General features: G+C 34.1%; 1 protein-coding gene across 3 annotated transcripts in view; it reads right to left on the bottom strand.

Annotated features, from left to right (window-relative positions):
* Positions 1–21,274, bottom strand: part of LOC106871151 (solute carrier family 12 member 4) — a 189,380-nt gene that overhangs the window by 30,957 nt on the left and 137,149 nt on the right. For all 3 annotated transcript variants that reach the window (XM_089350456.1, XM_089350462.1, XM_089350472.1), the window contains 7 exons: positions 16,114–16,212; positions 10,563–10,620; positions 7,183–7,301; positions 4,970–5,144; positions 3,970–4,068; positions 2,336–2,455; positions 842–946 (listed from right to left, as the gene is read on the bottom strand). In XM_089350456.1, the coding sequence (XP_089206582.1) occupies positions 842–946; positions 2,336–2,455; positions 3,970–4,068; positions 4,970–5,144; positions 7,183–7,301; positions 10,563–10,620; positions 16,114–16,212 (775 nt within the window). The remainder of the gene's footprint in view (positions 1–841; positions 947–2,335; positions 2,456–3,969; positions 4,069–4,969; positions 5,145–7,182; positions 7,302–10,562; positions 10,621–16,113; positions 16,213–21,274) is intronic.

Below are 21,274 nucleotides of genomic sequence, written 5' to 3'. Positions count from 1 at the left end.
TGGTGGCGAACCCTGCTGTACTTTTTCACCACAACTTTCTCTCACTCTTACTTCCTGTTTCTGTTGTGCCTGTATTTCAAAGGGTCAGCCTTGTCACACTGTGTCATGCTGAATATCCCCGAAAACTACATTAAAGGTACACGTGTCTGTGAAGTGCTCAGCCACTTGCATGTTAATTTCACGAGCAGGCTGTTCCGTTGATCGGATCAACTGGAACCCTCGATGTCGTAAGCGACGGAGTGCCAACAACAATAGCAAGAGCACCCAGAAAGTGCAAACCTCCACTAAGGCGACACCAATGTCCTCTCAATGATTAGCCAGAGACGATTTTTAAAATGAGGATACCTGAAATAAACTCGATTGCTCTCACAAATGAGATTACTAAAAATGAACCCGACTACTCTGAAAAATTAAGTAAAAAAAACAGGAAAATAATCCAGAATCTTTGTCCGGTACTAGATCAATTCCAAAATCTAATCAGTTCATGCCAATCACGAGGCCAAACATCCCTGAAAGTTTCATCCGAATCCATCTGGTGGTTCTTGAGATATCTTGTCCACAGACAAACAAACAAACAAACTTGACTGCAAACAATACCTCTGCCTTTGCTAAGGCGGAGGTAATAACTAATTGTAGATAAGTGGATATTTTTCCTGGTTAAGGATTAGGAATTGAAAGAGGAAAAAAAAAAATAGAGTTGATTTGCAACAAATGCTTTCTGGTAACGTTTAAAATTGAAATATAAAAAAAAAATAACAAATCAGATAATTGTGACTAATTGGAGTCAAGGAGAAAGCAAAAGTTGCATAATTTTTATTTCAAGAGAACAAAAATAACGTACCTCCAATTTTTGGTATGAGGTGGTCCTTCTTGTAATCTGAGCAACGCATATCTTGCAGCAGACATAGCAAGTCCGCGAATTCCATCTCCCCATTCTTTTTCAGCACTGTTGAATTACATAAAGTTTTATATATTCACTTTCTAAGTATCATATGTCACAGCTTTCAAGTATATGTATGTATGTATATGTATGTTTTTATATGTATGTATGTATGTATGTATGTATGTATGTATGTATGTATGTATGTATGTATGTATGTATGTGTGTATGTTCCCTTTGGTTTTTAACTATTTGAATGCTTTCTGCAAGGAAGGAACTAGTTTTCAACAAAGATACAACATTCTATCATTGGAATAACAAAAACATTGTCACATGTTGAACTTGAGGAAAGTCTTGCATATTTTTACTGTTCTGCTTACAGATTGTATTAATGATGTGCATGTTAGTCAATTGATTTCTTTTCCTGAAACTCCTAGCTTTTCTAAATTGTCACTTAGGCATGTACTCACAAAACCTAGTGCAACAATTATTATTGATAAAAATGTTAATTTATAATCTGAATATAGAATCTGTAGGTTTTAAAACAGTTCTCTATAGCTATTCTCTTTCTCTTCGATTTTCAAAGAGATATTAAAATCCACAGTGCAGCTGATTTCTATGATGGTATATACCTTTACATGTCTGTCCTAAACAAATATATTTGGTCTGTTATGTTTGCACCTGGTAGAAGTTTTGATGAGAGTATTCTGCCAATACTCTTTGCATTGATGCTTGTGTATGTATTCAATAATAGGGATACTCTCTATATTTATTTCAGAACAGTATTTACTCTAGATAACACTGCATATCGTTTTTGCAACAATGTTGTGTTGCATAGATAATACCTTGATGACATTTTTTGGGCAGCTGCTGATCATACTTGATATGCTGCTCCAAGTGCTTCATTGTCTCTTTTGTTCATTAGGTATTTTGTAGCAATCTCCTGCACTTGGCTTGCTAAAACATAATCTTCAAAGTGTGATGCAATATAGCAGGCCTGAGTCCATATCCAGATCTTCTTTGTGGTATGTTAGTCCAGCTGTATTGAGGTTGTAAGGGAGGTCAACAGGAAAAGATCACTTATTGGGGAAGTATATGAGTGCGTGTGAATGTATGTATGCATGCAAGCAGGTAGGTGGGTATGCATGTATAAATTTGTGTGTATATATATATATATATATATATATACATACATACATTCACACACACACACACACATGTACGTATTTGAGTGTATTTACACTCACTCACGAATGAAGAGGCTTGAATTGTTTGGCAACAGGATGATTTGTGTTACTGATGAAGTACAGAACATGAGAAAGAGTACCCATGTGTACAGACATCTTGTAGGTTTTGTAGAGCAGCATTATGAAAAAGTATTTTGGGCAATGAATATTTACTTTTTCAAGAGTATGAGTAGACATGTTATTAGAAAAGTAAACAGAAAAATCTTACCCTTTATATTCAATGTATTTGTAAATACATAATGCAAGGAAAAGGGCTGCCAAAGCATAATACCAGCTTGATATGAACATAAGAGATATACAAAGACCAAGCCCAAGTAAAGAAAGAGTCCTGGAAAGAGAAGAAATCATTTATAATTTGCCAATTATTGTTCAGTATAAATAAGGTCATCATATCTTTTCCAAATAAAAACAAATATGTAAAAAAAGGAATTTTAAAATAAATAAATTAAAATCTCTGTTAATTTTTTTCTCAATGTATTTTTTGTTTGTTGCAATTATGGCACATTCATCGCATAATGCTGTCCTGCATTGAAGAAATTATTCAAGTTTTAGTTGGTTTTTTTTTCATTTTTATGTATTTAGCTATACATGAGACACACACCTGAAAGACTAGAATATTTTTTTATGTTGCAGGTAATTAGTCTGCAATATACCAAGTATTTCAAGAAGCCATTCTATTTGAAAGACTTGTAACATATCTAAATTGCACTGAGGCAATGTTCCTATTTTAATTGTATATAACACAGGCAGTGCAGATAATTGATAAATGTAAAACAATTTGGTGTATAATGAAGCATTTTGTAATTTTCAAACACACCAGTTAAGCTGAACTTACTACAGTTAGATGAAATTAGCCATTCAGAGTTATATGCCTTGTTAATAAGATATGAATAAATCAACTTCCACTTTTCTGGTTGTCATACACATTAGAGCTCTGTTGATTTAGCCATCAGTATCACAATAAATTAGGCTAATGCAATTTTATTTGAATATTTCAGCCTTTAACTATTAATATTCCATATATTTGCACAATCATGAAGAGAGCAAATTTTTATATATTTGTATATTTGCATAATTTTTGCTGATGTAAGATTTGCCTTTCATCATTTAGGGGCTGATAAATAGAGAACTAACCCAACACCCTGCCTAGTGCTCAAATAGCCCTCTCTCCCTCCAGCTGTCACATCCTAGATCATTGGTTTCTCAACCAGGGTCCATATAAGATTTTGCTGTTAAAAGGTATGTGCAGTGAATTGGTTGTATTTCTTTAATACACAAAATAACCATTTTTTTATGCAATTCCTGATAATATTTAATCACAACAGTATAAACATTCAATGGTTGTGAGGGTTCATCTGAGTAAAATAGGAATCAAGGGATTCCTTTTTATGCAAAAACTAGTTGAAAACCACTGTCTAAGATGTTCTGTTGGGGTGAAGTGTTGGAGGGTTGAGAAGGTGTTTGTATCCACTTGCAACTACATGGACATCTAAACCATTAGTAAAAATGTCATCTTTGATTGCAAGTGATGGCTGTAGCTTATCATTCAATATCCCTAGACATTCATCCAATGACAACCGCTTACACATCAAGTAGATGAGAGATTTTTTGTCATCAGGAAGGTGAATAAACAATACAATGTAATTTGTTTAAGAATACTATAATAATATAAAAATGTTCAACTCAAAAGCATATAACAATGTAATTATGAGTTCAATACCTTAAGCTCTTAGTTACTATGCTTCATAGCATTATACATAACAAATGTGTTAATTTTTTAATATGATTATCTAAGAAAGACTATTCTCTTGGAGATTGAAAAAACGAATGTTAAAAACTTACCAATGATAAAATCTAAAACGTGGTCGCCAGTTTGGTGTCCGTAGCAAGGTTTGAAGGGCACAGGCCATGTTAACAAATCCATAACATAGCAAAAAGAACCTTGTAGAAAAAAAATATAAAAACATACTGAAAACAGCCAAACAAATCTTGTTTTGATTAATTTAACAAATTTATAAAACAAACTTTCAGAAATGATCAAGAATTTTATTTTAATTTGAATAGAACTACATTTTAATTAGTAGAAGAGAAATGTAATGCAAAACAATTTATTCCTTGGACAGTGTGGAGGTGCAATGGCCCAGTGGTTAGAGCAGCAAACTCGTGGTCGGAGGATCGCGGTTTCAATTCCCAGACTGGGTGTTGTGAGTGTTTATTGAGTGAAAACACCTAAAGCTCCATGAGGCTCCGGCAGGGGGTGTGGCAACCCATGTTGTACTCTTTCGTCCCAACTTTCTCTCAGTCTTTCTTCCTGTTTCTTGAGTAACGCTGCGATGGACTGGCATCCCGTACAGCTGGGGGGAACACATATGCCATAGAAACCAGGAAACCGGCTTGGCTAGGCTTTATAAGGGTGTGAACAAATGAACCTTGGACAGTATCATTATCTTGTATTTACTTACAACAAAGATCAACTTTGTTTACTGGATGGAGTTTCCAATGGTCAATAAAATAAAGCAACAGAAAGAAATAGATTTGATCTGCCCCTTTTAATACCAACAGCCAGAGACTGCCCTGAATCTAGGTTACAAGTTTCTTGTTTTAAACTAAGCTAAATTACAGTCTATTATTAAAATTTCATTCTAAATTATGTTCCAAAAAAGACAAAGTTATTTTGCTAAATTCAAAATTATTTGGAACAAAGGTAATGTATTTGATCTGAAAGATAGAAAGTAATTAACTATACTTTCACTCTCTAGCCTAAGAAAAAAAAAATGAAAAGAAAAGTTATTTGTGCTAATGTTAGAAATTGGCATTTTTGCTGATTTGAAAGCTTACTTACATTGTAATGATGGGTGCCACATAGTCAAGACTGGCAATAATAATTCCAATTTCAGATATTGCAGCTGTCAACAGCAATGCTCGAAACGGCTCTCCTTTCTTTGTGGTCACACTGAAGATATCTAAAAGAGGTATGACACTATCCTTTGCAATTGCTTGCAGGACACGAGGAGCTCCTAGATTATTGAGTGTAAAAGGGGAAATAAAAAAAAGAAAAGATAATATTTAATTTAATTTAAAAGCAAAATGGATTTCAGTCACAAAATATTAACAAAAATATATATATATGTATATAATTAGATAAATTAGCTAAAACAGTTCAGCCTTAGGAAATATTGTTAATTAAACAGCTGTCAACAATGAGAGAGAGGGTGAGGGAAAGAAAAAGAAATATGTTGAGCAAAAGACAGGGAAATGCAGAGCTATCTGCAAAATTTCAAGTATAGATAGATAGATAGATAGAGAGACAGAGACAGAGAGAGAGAGAGAGAAAGAGAGAGATAACAATAAAGAGATACAACCACCTACAAAGCCTAAAAGAGAGAGGAAAAGAGAAAGAGAGAGGAAAAGAGAAAGAGAGAGAGAGAGAGATAGAGATAGATAGATAGAGAGAGAGAGAGTGAGAGAGAGAGAGAGAGAGTGAGAGAGAGAGAGAGAGAGTTGCTGAAAAAGTTATATAGGGAGTGATAGCTGTTCACAAAGCCAGAAAAAGTGGCTGGTTACTACAAAACTAGAAAGAAAAAGAGAAATAATATCTACAAAACGAGAGAGAGAGAGAGAGAGAGAGAGAGAGAGAGAAACAACACTTACAAAGCAAGCTGGGAAGGCAGAGAGACAGAGAGAGAGAAGGAATTACAGTGTAATCTACAAAACTAGAGAGATGTTAGCATATGAACATAAAGAATTATTAAACATACTGCAAACATAGTGCGATTAATATTTTACAAAGTGCATGTCTATACCAGTCTGGTGTTGTGGTGTTGCTCTGTACTATGTACAATACACAGGCAAAGGGTAGTGTAAAGAAAACTGGTAAGGACAATGGTTAGTGCTAATGGTAGAAAATGTGAATTTAAGTGATAAATGGTCAATGATAAATGGCAACTGGAGCAGAGGTAGATGATTGTTATTTCCTGTCGAGATCAAATTTTGCCACCTTTTTTTATGCAGTCTTCTGTTTTTTTGTGTTATTTCTCAAATCATCTAAACAAGGGTAATTCACTAATGGGAAAACCAGCTTGTAACTCATAGTTTGGACAGTTTCACAGTCACAGAAGTGAGATTCCACATATGTCCCCATTTACTTTGGTGCGTATGGAATCCGAAATGAAATGTGGAATCATTTATGATATTTTCAATTGCTCTGTGGATCATTTTAGCAAACTTTCTACATATGGCACTGGTAGAAAATTTACCAGTTTTTCTTTCCTCAAATGTATGCAGGTAAAATTCTTTGGAAACGGAGAAAAACTGTGGATATTATGAAAATATTTTCTTCCTCTATTTAACCTTCTTCATATTTGTTGATATCTGTGTTATAAATATCTTTCATCAAACATCTAATTTTGTTTTTCAGCTTTGCTAGCAACATCTCTCCTGATTATAGGTGGAGCAATGCCAACCACCTTATAAAAAATATTAATGTTAGTCGGCCTGGGACAACCAGTCTAATATACTGGGATGACTCACTGAGAACAGGGGCCAGAAATGCATTTGAAGATGTAGCCCATACTGCACATGTATACTCTGTAGCTGAGTAACTTAGAGCCAATGAAGTTTGTAAAAATAGATAAACAGGGTTAGTCTGTGATGGTATGTTCATAAATCACAAGATATGACAAGTTGGAGAGAGATATTGTTAAGCCCCATGTTACCCCTAATTGTATAGATTAATGATCAATGAAAGGTATCCCAAATATAACCACGCTGACTTTTTCTTTCTGTTGTAGAGTATCTAGAATGGCATTATCCAATTGTTTGTTTTCTTAAATAGTAGAATATAATTTCGAAGGAGATTTGGCTGCAATTTTTAGCATGTCACCAACTACATAGAGGCTCCCTCACTGGCTTGTGTCAAAGAGAGCCAATCAAGCAAGAAGACCCATTTAACCCAAGGTGAAATGGAGATAAAAGATGCTATTGATATGCAATGTTGATGATGATAATGATAATGATGGATTATGATGATGATGATGTTGATGAACAATATCAAACCTGTTAAACTCTGCAATCCAGCACCAAGAGTTGATAAGAAGGAGCCAATAAGAATAACCCATTCATTGGGCCAGGCTAGATTAGCTACCACAAGGCCACCATTTATACTTTCACCAAATCTATTAAAATAATGGAAGAAAGTATTACTTGTTTTCATCCGCATGTATTATCATCACCATGCCATCCTTAAAAAATTATTAAACATTTGAATACTGAATCAGCAGAATGATTAGAAATAGTCTCTAAAGTGTTATCTATGAATTGTGTTTGTCTAAAAATATAACTTTCTGCTAAATCTAAATTGTAATGAATCATAGTATATGAAAACAAATATTATTCATTAGTTATTCTATCTATCTATCTATCTATCTGTTATCTATCTATCTATCTATCTATCTATCTGTCTGTACATACATACATACATACATACATACATACATACATACATACATACATATAAGGATAAAATAAAAGGTGGACAAGAAGTTATTTGCCGCATCACAGCATTTATAAATAAGTGATATATATATGCATATAAATGTAATAAAGCAAAAAGGAAGAAGATAGTTCATAAATAATAGACATCCAAAAATTTCATACACATAAACCAGTGAGGAGAAAAATCAAAGTATTTTTTACAGCTATTTCAGGGATTTGGTTATAGATAGATCCAGTAATGTGCATATATATATATATATATATATATATATATATATATATATATATATATATATATATATGTACTATCTTTGTGTTAACAAATAATTATGGGGTAACACAATTTAAGCTATAACATCATATATCCCAAATATGGAATAACACAATTTAGTACGTCATCATCATCGTTGTCGTTTAATGTCTGCTTTCCATGCTGGCATGCGTTGGACAGTTTGAGTGAGGGCTGGCAAGCCAGAAGGCTGCATCAGGCTCAATCCAATCTGGCAAAGTTTCTATAGCTGGATGCCCTTCCTAATGCCAACCACTCTGAGAGTGTAGTGGGTGCTTTTTATGTGCCGCCAGCATGAGGGCCAGTCAGGCAGTACTGGCATCGACCATGCTTGAATGGTGCTTTTTACATGTCACCGGCACGGGAACCAGTCAGGTGGCACTGGCAACGATCATGCTCAATTGACGCTTTTTATGTGCCACTGGCAAGGGACCAGTTAGATGGAACTGGCATTGACCACACTCAAATGGTGCGTTTTACGTGCCACCGGCATGGGTAACAATCAGAAGGTACTGTCATCGGCCATGACAATGACTTCACTTGCCTCGACAACAATTTCACACACACACACATATATGTATGTATGTATGCATAATACACAGTACTGTATGTAGCTATGATTGAGTCCCTGAAACAGATGTAAAGTATGACCTGGAAATTTCTTCTTTCTTCTCAATGATTTTTGCACATGAAATCTCTGGATATTTATTTATGAAAAACTATGACTACTATGGACTATCTTCCTGCTATTGGCTTAAATACATTTATATGTATATTTGTATAACTTATTTATAAATGCTTTGATACCATCTTATACTCTATCTTTATTTTCATTAGCTCCACTGGTTTGTTTCTCACAATCACATCTTGTTTACCTGGATTTATGTCACCCATAATTTGATATTGGATCTTAGACTATCAATCTGGTTTGAGCAGTAATCTGTCCATATCTATTGTATGCTTTTCTATGTATTTTTATCTATTGTATGTGTGCATGTGTATATATATCATTTAATGTACACAGGATCAAGATATGAGCTGCGAATATTTTCTTGGCAGGTTTTTATAATATACTTTATAACTCCAAGCAATCTTCGGGCTCTTTAAGCCAGTTTTTATGATATGCCTTGTGTCTCTTAGAGGTACAAGGCATGTTATTAAAACCTACCTAGACCTATTTCTCCAGTGCAAAAAAAGTAGATAGTGTTTTTATACTGTGTACATTAAATGATATTTATCTTCCACTTGATGAAATACTTTTTTGCTGATCTTGCCTTAATGAAACAGTAAACTCTATGTCTGTGTTTATATATATATATATATATATATATATATATATATATATATATATATACAAACAGGAGGATGAACACTCAATACTTGTAGTAGAGTTTACTTATTTCTTTGAAGCTAATGTCTACTCTGTCACTACTCAGAGTTTGTTGCTATGTGAACCCAACAAGCAATGAAAAAGAGTGAATGGTACACATAGTGAAGAACTACAACACAGTTATTGAATAAAATTATACATTCACATAACTGTCTTTTTCTGGGAGGTGCTGTAGTTGCACACACACCCACACACACACACAAGTCATATACAAAAGAAAGCTATGCAGATGATTGGTAAAGTCTCACTCACCAACCACTACTCCAAAGATATACTGTTTATTATCTGTCTCTTCTATTGCTGCTACAGCAACATCTGCTAATATCAATGAATAATCTTCACACAAACCCATTTGCTATCTATTTATAAAGATCTGTGTATACCTCCATCATTGCACAGGTCAGTTTGCCATCTTTGCTACTGCATCACATATCCTGCATCCTAAACTTAACCAATTTCCTCAATGCCTCTCTCTGGCACTCTTTTCCTGAACAGTTTCTTTTTCAATATGTATCAATCTGTAGATCTTGAAACTAAACACCAACCACATTGATCTCACCCATCTGGAAGAACTTGAAAATGTATTGGGCTATGTCTCTCATCTTCTAACTGACTAATAAAAGTAAAATCTAGTTTTAAGTAACTAATTTCTTACATATAAACAAAAACTATAAGAGGAGAACTATATCCATACCATTCAAAAAAATAAATATAAGAAATGTAATTGAAGTGATGTGGTCACCAATTGGGTTGCACTTTTGCTTGTTGGTAACTTACTCTATAGATCTAAATACACCTCCAAATCATCAGCTGCCATCAGTTGATTACTACTGCAGCTGTTTAAATTTCTTCTGGAGTGTTTCAGGCTTAACAATCTGGCATCATACTAGTTATACTAACCCCATATTTTACATTATAATTTCTAGTTAACAGATATTATGTATTTTATAAACTAACAAATATTCTTAATCAATTTATTAGAATTGTGGGTCTGCTTTTCCTTTCTGTCTTAAATTGCTGCTTATCACTTTATGCTGAAAATCTTAGAAATCAATTCATTCATAAAAATATGAGAATATCCTTTGGAAATATTTAAAGAGTCCTGTATCTAATATGTAAATGTTATCAGTTTTGCTGAACAAATTTATCAAAAAAAAAAGAAAAAATTAGAAACAATTCTTAATAAAACATTGGAAATCTTTAAAGGAAAAACAGAGAATCAAAAAAATATATATGACTAAAACAGAAATATTGGATACTTACTTATCCCTTAATAAAGGTCCTTCAACACAGGCAGCAAAAAAGAAGACCGATGTTATATCTAAATATAGTTAAAGATAACAAGTACAAAGATATAAAAAGCTATAATTCTTATCATAATATCGCTAATATTGATAATCGTTCATGCACTTTTGCATTATCCTGCCAAGGTTGAATTTATCTTACTGACATTTGGAAACCATTGCCAAGCAAGTTCTTTATTGATGTCAGAAGATTAGTTTCCAGTTTAACAGTTGCTCACTCAATTTTCTCCACAGGTCTTCAGCTAAGTACTTTCTTTATCTTATAATTAATTAGTCTCCTTTATTGGAAGCTTTTCTTAACCCTTTTGATACCAACCTGCCTGAGACTACCCTTGGCTCTAAGACACAAACTTTCTTTTTTGATGTGAGATAAAATGAAACCTTTCATCAAAATTTCATGTTAATTTTATGTTTCAATTACCAGATAAATACCAAGTAAGTTAGTGTATTTAAATAGAAATAAGAGAACAAAAGAGTAAATATTGCTGAGGATAAGCTATCTTTTAAGCTCTTAATTTTGTCTCGTGATTGTTCATCGATCCTACTGTCTGCATTTGTCCAACATATTTATAAAGGACTTTAGTATTGATATTCCTTTGCAACTTAAAATGATATTTTTACTCATATTTTTAAAGTTCAGTAAAAATTTTACTCTATTAAAAATTCAGTAGAAGCAAAATAACTGTTAGCTCATTTGAAATAAATTGCTACAATTTTGAGAGCTCTTTTTACAGTTCTGGTAAAATCGAAGTTAGTTGTTGTTATTTAGCGCCTTAAGTCAGCATTGATCAAACAGATCAAAGTAATTCTAGCCATGACTATTTATATTTCTACAAGGGACAAGTGTGCTCAGAACTCTGTTATCCAATTTTGTTTAAAAACATGTATGTAGAGTAAGATTTAATCTTTTTGTTACCATATTCTGTTAAAATACACTGTCTTTGTTTCAATAATTTTTTTAGAATAATGAAAAAATTTACTAAAATAACTTTGTCATAATTAAGCTGTTAGAACATAAACTAGCTTGAAATTTTAGTGGAAGGATTTAACTCATCAATTTTAAAACAGGATGTTTGTATCATAAAACCAGGAGCAGTTTTAGGTACATTGAATTCATCATGGTTGAGATAGATTTGGCTGCTAATTCTAGCGGGTAGAGGAAACTTCATTGGCTCAAGTTTAAATAAGTTTGTAGATGCATTTCAGTATTTGGTTCCTAAACATTTCATTTATTGGCATCTATTTCTATAATAATTAGCACATTTGGCTATGCCAATTATTATTCATTACAAACACCGCTGTTGTCCCTAATAGTTAATTTATTTCTATAATATTCCTATTCAAATTCTTTTTTATTGTTGTTTATCATTAATATATAATCTATAATTACTCATTTATCAAGACATTCTTTCACAGTTCTTTTATTGAATCAATGACATACATTCCATGAATATCTCTTTCTTCTTTGACCTCTGTATTTCTTCTGTCACAGGTCAAATTCTATGACCTCAGTGTAACTGGTAGCACACTAAACTAAACAATTAAAAAGAAACGGCTGAGATTTTCAATACATATATATATATATACACACACACAAATGTATAAATATATATATATCATCATCATCATCATCATCATCATCATCATCGTTTAACGTCCGCTTTCCATGCTAGCATGGGTTGGACGACTTGACTGAGGACTGGTGAAACCGGATGGCAACACCAGGCTCCAATCTAAATTTGGCAGAGTTTCTACAGCTGGATGCCCTTCCTAACGCCAACCACTCAGAGAGTGTATGTATATATATATATATATATATATATATACACAAATGTATATGTATATATATATATATATATACACAAACGTATATATATATATATATACATAAACGTATATATATATATATATACATATGTGTATATATATATATATATATATATATATATATATATATATATATATATATATATATATATATACATATATATATATACATACATACATACATATGTATATATAACGAATCAAAAACAGAAGATGGAATATACGAGAATTTATTATTAATCACAACAATTATTTCGACACATCTAGCATTGATTCCTCTTGTGGGACACTCAACAACTGGTATATATCATCATCATCATCATCATCGTTTAACGTCCGCTTTCCATGCTAGCATGGGTTGGACGATTTGACTGAAGACTGGTGCAACCGGATGGCTACACCAGGCTCCAATCTAATTTGGCAGAGTTTCTACAGCTGGATGCCCTTCCTAACGCCAACCACTCAGAGAGTGTAGTGGGTGCTTTTACGTGTCATCTGCACGAAAATGGCCACGCTCGAAATGGTGTCTTTTATGTGCCACCCGCACAAGAGCCAGTCCAGGGGCACTGGCAATGATCTCGCTCGAAAACCATACAAGGCCAGTCAGGCGGTACTGGCAATGGTCATGCTCAGGATGGTACATCTTATGTGCCACCCGCACAAGAGCCAGTCACACATATATATATATGTATGTATATACACACACACACACATATATATATATATATATATATATATATATATATATGTATATCATCATCATCATCATCATGGTTTAACGTCCGCTTTCCATGCTAGCATGCGTTGGACGATTTGACTGAGGACTGGTGAAACCGGATGGCAACACCAGGCTCCAGTCTGATTTGGCAGAGTTTCTACAGCTGGATGCCCTTCCTAACGCCAACCACTCAGAGAGTGGTTATATGTATCTGTACCCAGATATGCATCTATATATACATGTAGATATGTACATACTCCACTGTATCTTGTTTCTCTTCTGTCTGTATGAAATACAGCATACCCTGGTATGTGCACTTCCGCATCTGTTACATCAGGGGCTAGATGCGTTTCAGTGAGTGCCATGTATATTGCTTGATTGAAAAATAATGACTATAAAAAACACAAGGCATTGTGCGGACATTCCTGTGTAGTTAGGAAGTTTGTTTTGCAATAAAGTGAATTCATATTTGAATTTCCACTGTACAGTATCTTGGTCAAGTGACTTCTATTGTAACTTTGTGATGATCAAGGTCTGAGCAGAATTTGATATGAAACTGTGAAGAAGTCAATCCCCTACTTCACAACTCAGTTGCATGTCAGTGTAGGATAGAAAATCTTTAAGGCGGCGAGCTGGCAGAAACGTTAAGCACGCCGGGCGAAATGCTTAGCGGAATTTCGTCTGTTGCTATTTTATGAGTTCAAATTCCGCCGAGGTCGACTTTGCATTTCATCTTTTCGAGGTCGATTAAATAAGTACCAGTTACACACTGGGTCGATATAATCGACTTAATCCGTTTGTCTGTCCTTGTTTGTCCCCTCTGTGTGTAGCCTCTTGTGGGCAGTAACGAAACAGGATAGAAAATCTTTGCATTGTATGAAAATACTGTTTGGTATTTCAACCTGTATTGGTTAGAGCCATTTTGTGTGCAGCTGACCTTCATGTTCTTTTCCCTCTGGACTCAGTAAGGTAACAGTACTTTGGTTAATATAACCAACTAAGACTCATAAAGGCTATGGCCCAACATGGTTGCAGTACAACTACTAAATCCAGAAAACAAAAAAGAAAAAAAAAAGAAGGAAAAATAAGTGAAATATTGATTAAAATTTTGGCCAAACAAGAAGCCAGCTAGGAGCAGTACATGTAAACATGACTTTAACTTGGAAGATTATGTGGTTGATGAAACCTAAACATGTTAAGAGAGTTGACAGTAGTTTGTTTTCACAGCAGGCAAATTTTTGTTTATTACTTTTTTGTTGAGCTGAACGTTTTACTTTCTAAATGAAAGTAAAATGTTGCCTATAAAATGCTTGGCAAAAATTCAGCTGTGGGTTTAAATGTAAGTATTTATTTTGGAAATTATTTGAACGTATATCTCATTCACAGTAAAGCAGTAAATATATTTTTATTTCTTCTTCCTTCTGAAATTGTTACTGTAAAATTTTTCTGGAAAAGCTATTAAAATCTCATATAATGAGCCATTTATAATAATGAACTGTTCAAGTAAATTTCTCAAAGGAACTATAAAAAAAAATTGATTGGATGTTATGGCAATTTCATTTTTACAAAGCCTTCCCTGTCCTGAAAGTATTACTCTAAATGTTTTAATTAACGTTCTATTAAATCTTGTGATTTTTATGCAAATTATTAAATTTTACAATGACAAGGCACATTTTTACACAGAAGCAAATATAATTAACTCAATCAGCTGCAATATAGCTTGTTTTTCTATGCTAGCATGGGTTAGATTAATGTATCAGTGAGATATTGTTTTACTGCCTGTCACACTTCCTATTGTTAATCATTACATGTTTTTCAATAAGTGATCTTTTATATTATGTGTCTTCAAAGGTGGAAAGGTAGCAGATTCTTTGTTGACAGGGAAATGACATTATCACTGCCTTTAGTTTGCGATATTTGGTAAAGTGAAAATGTAAACACATGCACATGGTGAGCTTATTTTAGTTCCCCTCCAAAGAACATCCTGTCTCAAGGATTTAGTTGGTCTGGAACTCTAGGAATATATACTTGTCTCCAATCCTGTGCTGTGGGACCAAACCTGAATCCACGTGGTTTGGACGAGAACTTCTCAGCTATACTCGGCCAAAGTACTCAGTTCATATGTTTCAGAGATGAAAGTTGATTCTTATGATATGTGAATTGAGAAGAAACAGGATCAAACACTTATATGCTGATGTCATAAAATTTCAGCCAAAGAACTGCCTTTACATAAGATATTAATAAATCATCATCATCATCATCATAATTTAACACCTGTTTTCCATACTGGCATGGGTGGATGGTTTGACAGGAGCTGGCAAGCCAGAGAGCTGCATTAGGCTCCGATTGTCTGCTTTGGCATGGTTTCTATGGTTGAATGCTCCTCCTAATACCAACCACTTTATAGAGTGCACTGGGTGCTTTTTATGTGACATCAGTATGGGTGCTTTTTACATGGCACCAGCACAGGTGCTTTTTATGTGGTACTATTACAAGTGGGGTTGGCAAGAGGCTGTGTGATAAGTAGCTTGCTTACCAATCACAAGGTTCCAGGTTCAGTCCCACAGTGTGGCACCTTGGGCAAGTGTCTTCTACTACAGCCTCGGGCCAACCAAAGCCTTGCAAGTGGATTTGGTAGATGGAAACTGAAAGAGGCCTGTCGTATATATATATATATATATATATATATATATATATATATATGTATATGCTTGTGTGTCTGTGTTTGTCCCCCCAACATCACTTGACAACCGATGCTGGTGTGTTTACATCCCTGTCACTTAACGGTTCGGCAAGACAGACTGATAGAATAAGTACTAGGCTTACAAAGAATAAGTCCTGAGGTCGATTTGCTCGACTAAAGGCGGTGCTCCAGCATGGCTGTAGTCAAATGACTGAAACAAATAAAAGAATAAAAAAATGTATATATATAAAATCCATCATTTTTTTTTTATAAAAAGGATACAGACCAATGATGTGGTCATAATAGCAGCCACAGTTCCTGTTGGGATCGATTTCTGTGCATCAGCTAAATCTCCGGAACGATTTGAACCAGCCATGATACCTGCAAGAGAAGTAATTATGTTTAGAAACATGCTTAGAACTCTTTTTCAAAAAAAAATGTTTCATATTTTATTGTCTGTGGTAGCTTTTACTTGTGTTTCAGTTGGTTTATTATTATCATTATTATTATTATCCTCATGAAAGCAGTGAGCTGGCAGAATCGTTAGCATGCTGGGCAAAATGCTTGTGGCATTTCTTCTAGCTCTGTGTTCTGTGTTCAAAAGTACCAATCAAGTACTAGGGTCAATCTACTTGGCTTCTCCCTCAAAATTGCTGCTCTTAGGCCAAAATTAGAAACAATTTATTTAGTTTTACTATTGTATGCTATATATACTCTCCTTCCTTGTCTTATTGTATACTGTGTGTACTTTCTGTACATTTATATATATTTACTAGACTACCTGTGACCCATTGGGTCAGCAGGAAAGTCTGAGTTTCCCAACAATGGAATTTTGTTTCGTGGGTTTTTTTTCTTTTCCAGGTTATTTCACATGATTTCAACGAATGTGACATTGAAATTATGTGTAAACGCTTCCTTTCCACAGATAAGGAAAAAAATTGGCTGTTATTTCTTGCATGCCCTGCTACCTCATAACAAGTATTTTGGGTCCTTCATTGCAAATAGCTGTTACATGGTAGCAGGGTGTGCTAGAAACAGCAGCCAAATTTTGTTTTTGGTGGTGGGGTGAGATATATAGAATGCACTTGAAAAAAACCAATGGAAAAAATTATTTCACACTGAGATTTTTTTTACAAAATATTTATCAAATTTTTAAAGTCATTTTCATTTCAAAATATTTTTTAGATATGCCAAAAAACATTTTTGTAATGGTATTCACTTGAAAATAATTTAAAAAAACATAAAAATATTGTCTGTTTAAAGAAAGCTAAAATATAAATACTTACTGTACAAACAGCTAACATTTATTAAATCACATTCACAAATGATTAAAATATTGTGTTTAACAAAAGTGAAAATAGAAACATTTACTGTAAAAATCAAATCGTATTTTCTTGTTGTCAAGTCACTGTGTCTAATCAAAAAGGTAAGAGTTTCTTCCCTTTCAGGGTTAAGTTATTTTTGGAGAATTTTCCCATTATGCATTGTTTTGGGTATTTATATCCTGAAAACCCCTAATATCTCAATAACCAGTGGTCTGATTTATGCAAAACTTGTTTTATTCCGTTTGTATTCACATTTCAGTAGCAACTTAATTCATATGCACCATTATGCACCAGTTTGACTGGGTAACATTGCAAGCAAGCAAACAAGATTCAAGCTCACTTTTAATGTATTATATATATATATATATATATATATATATATATATATATTCTCATTTCATTATTTGTAAACTTGACACCTATCTTTGTATTGCTCTCATCCTTCACCATGGTGGCAAATTGAAGAGATCATCATTGTTTTTATTATTAAGGTGGTGAGCTGGCAGAATTGTTAGAATGCTAGACAAAATGCTTAGCAGCATTTCGTCCACCCTTACACTCTGAGTTCAAATTTCAACGAGGTTGACTTTGCCTTTCATCCTTTCAGGGTTGATGAAATAAGTACCAGTTATGCACTGGGGTTCATGAAATTGATTATTCCCTTCTACAAATTGCAGGCCTTGTGCCTTTAGTAGAAAGGATTATTATTATTACTATCATTATTATTATTTATTTCTTTATTACCCACAGGGGGCTAAACATAGAGGGGACAAACGAGGGCAGACAAAGGAATTAAGCCGATTACATTGACCCCAGTGCATAACTGGTACTTATTTAATCGACCCCGAAAGGATGAAAGGCAAAGTCGACCTCGGCAAAGTTTGAACTCAGAACGGAATGGCAGACGAAATACCGCTAAGCATTTCGCATGGCATGCTAATGTTTCTGCCAGCTTGCCTTATTATTATTATTATTATTATTATTATTATTATGCAAAGCAACAAGTTGGCAGAATTGCTTGTTAGCATGCTGGACCAAATGCTACTAAGCAATTTATCCGGTCAAGCACTGGGATTACAGTAATTGACTTACCCCTCCCCACTAAATTTAGGCTTTGCACCTATAGTAGAAAGGACTACTACTATTAAGTTGCTAAACTGTATGAAGGTAACATATGGAGATTCATCTGGTTACAGCAACCAGCAAAAGCCTTACATAATTAATGACTGTTTTGTTATTGCTGTTTTGTCTCAGGTCAGCCCTGATTGAGTAGATGTCTTATCAAATACATTCATGCTATTACCATCCTGCTTTTGTTCTGCAGTCTACCTTGGTGTCTCTGGGACCAAATTATTCAATATGTCTTTCTTTTGGAAGACAGCGAGCTGTGATGTGAGGGAGATTTTGCTGCTGTTTCTTGCAGATTAAGGCAATTACTAAGAGGCCGCTTTGTTGGATTGTGATAATTTTATTTGATTGTATTACTAAATTGAAGCACTGCTATGTGTTACTATACCATAATGCTGCTGTTCATGCTGGACCACTGTTGTTGTTGCTTAGCTCCAGTTCATCCTTGATTGAACATAACTATAATCAAAGGTTGTTGTTGTTGTTGTTGTTGTTGTTGGCACTCCGTCGCTTACGATGTCGAGGGTTCCAGTTGATCCGATCAACGGAACAGCCTGCTCATGAAATTAACGTGCAAGTGGCTGAGCACTCCACAGACATGTGTACCTTTAACGTAGTTCTCGGGGATATTCAGCGTGACACAGTGTGACAAGGCTGACCCTTTGAATTACAGGTACAGCAGAAACAGGAAGTAAGAGTGAGAGAAAGTTGTGGTGAAAGATTACAGCAGGGTTCGCCACCGTCCCCTGCCAGAGCCTCGTGGAGCTTTAGGTGTTTTCGCTCAATAAACACTCACAACGCTTGGTCTGGGAATCGAAACCGTGATCCTATGACCGCGAGTCCATTGCCCAAACCACTGGGCCATTGCACCTCCACATAATCAAAGGTATTCCAGCCATAACTTCACATCTTTTTCCAGGTTAGAGTATCTACAAAACTGTATGTTTTATCTAATTTGCTTCACCTTCTTTAAGATGGTAGGATCCAATTTGAGTGAGATCTAGCTGTTATTTCTACCATACCAAGTGACCACATATAGGTACCTCGCATCATACTGCTTATGAATGACACATCTCCAATAATTTGTATGCTTGTGTGTGTATGGAAGTTTGTATGCATATATGTAAATATTTTGTGTATGTCTGTGCTCAGATAAATGTAATGAATATATATGTCTTTAATGAGAAGTATCTCAATGTAAGTGTTGCGTGTATATATATTTGCATGTATGTGCGCATGTGTAAAGCATTTTTTTTTCTCATGTAAGAGACTATTTAATGTTAACACAATTCTAGAAGAAGAATATTAAATATTATTGAAGCTACAATAATGGTGAAAGTTCATATGCTGCCAGAGGGCAATACTGTAGAATTTTGATTAATTGATGAGCTTTTTGCAACATTAATATTGCATACCAAAAATATTGATTTCGAAACAAGCACAAGGATAGGCACTGGAGTGGAATGGAAGAATCAATTATATGGATAACATTTGGGAGGGACAGGAATGGAAGGGTCAATTATTTCACTCTGAGTACTTGGTTGTACTTATTTTTTATTGGTAATAACAACACCAATAGTAATAATAATAATAATGATAATAATAATAATAATAATAATAATAATAATAATAATGATAATAATAATAATAATAATAACAACAACAACAACAACAATAATAATAATAATCCTTTCTACTATAGACATACGGTCTGAAATTTTTGGAGGAGAGGACTAGTCGATTACATTAAACCCAGTGTTTCACTGGTAATTAATTTATTGATCCCCTTGGTGAAATTTGAACTGAGAATGTAAAGATGGATGAAATGTCGCTAAACATTTTGTCCACTGTACTAATGATTCTACCAGCTTACCACCTTAAAAACAAAATAATAATAACAATAAAGTCATGTACCATTTATCTTGATATGAGATCACCATATCTACATTAGACAGATAGGTGTCCTCAACGTTTTGGCTGATGTACTCTCCAGCCTTCATCAAGTGTTCTGGTGGAATTTTGAACCCACCAGGAAATGTGTTAACAACAAAGAAGGTGAGGACACCTATCTGTCCAATGTAAATATTGTACATAATTCCTCATCTCTAAAATATAGAACAGTGAGATTACCATGTTGCACACGTATGGTTGCAATGCATGTACCCGATGTACCCTTATCTGATGAATAGTCATGATGGTTATAACTGGCTTTGTATATTTGTATTCCAGTGTTACTTTGATAATAATGATGGTTTAAAATTTTGACACAAGGTCAGCAGGATTGAGGTAGGGAATCAGTTGATTTCATCGACCCCAGTACACAATGAGTACTTATTTTATCAACCCTGAAAGGATGAAAGGCAAAGTCAACCTTGATGGAATTTAAACTCAAAACATAAGGACAAATGAAATGCCACTAAGCATTTTGCCTGATGTGCTAATGATTCTTCTAGCTTACCACCTTAATAATAATAATAATAATAATAATGATGATGATGATGATGATGATGATGATGATGATGATGATGATGATGATGACGATGATGATGTCTAATATTGGTACAAGATCAGACATTTTGTTGGAGGATACAATCAGTTTAATTGATTCCTTATATTTGAGTGGTAGTTTATTGATTTTGAATGGCAGAAACACTAGGTCCAACCTGGTAGGATTTCAGTTCAAAAAGGTTACAGAATATAACAAAACATCACAAGGTACTTGGCGTTTTTCTCAATTCCGCCAATCTATAATAATAATTTCTAATGTAGGTACAAGGTCACAAATTTTACCCCAGTACTTAACTGGTACTTTATGAATGAGAGATAAAGTTGAAGGATGAAATGTGAAGTTGTAGAGTTACATCATAAGAGTTCAGAAACTTTGAGAGATGTAAAATAATTCAATTTTAACCATGGGATTCAAAGTAGCGAAGTTATAAATAATAGTGGGTAAATACTGGGTTAAAGATCTCTTTGGAGGGAAAAAAAAC

The sequence above is a fragment of the Octopus bimaculoides genome, chromosome 1, assembly GCF_046866305.1.
Source record: "Octopus bimaculoides isolate indiv1 chromosome 1, ASM4686630v1, whole genome shotgun sequence".
Classification (NCBI taxonomy): domain Eukaryota; kingdom Metazoa; phylum Mollusca; class Cephalopoda; order Octopoda; family Octopodidae; genus Octopus; species Octopus bimaculoides.
This window is presented reverse-complemented; position numbering and strand designations above follow the sequence as displayed.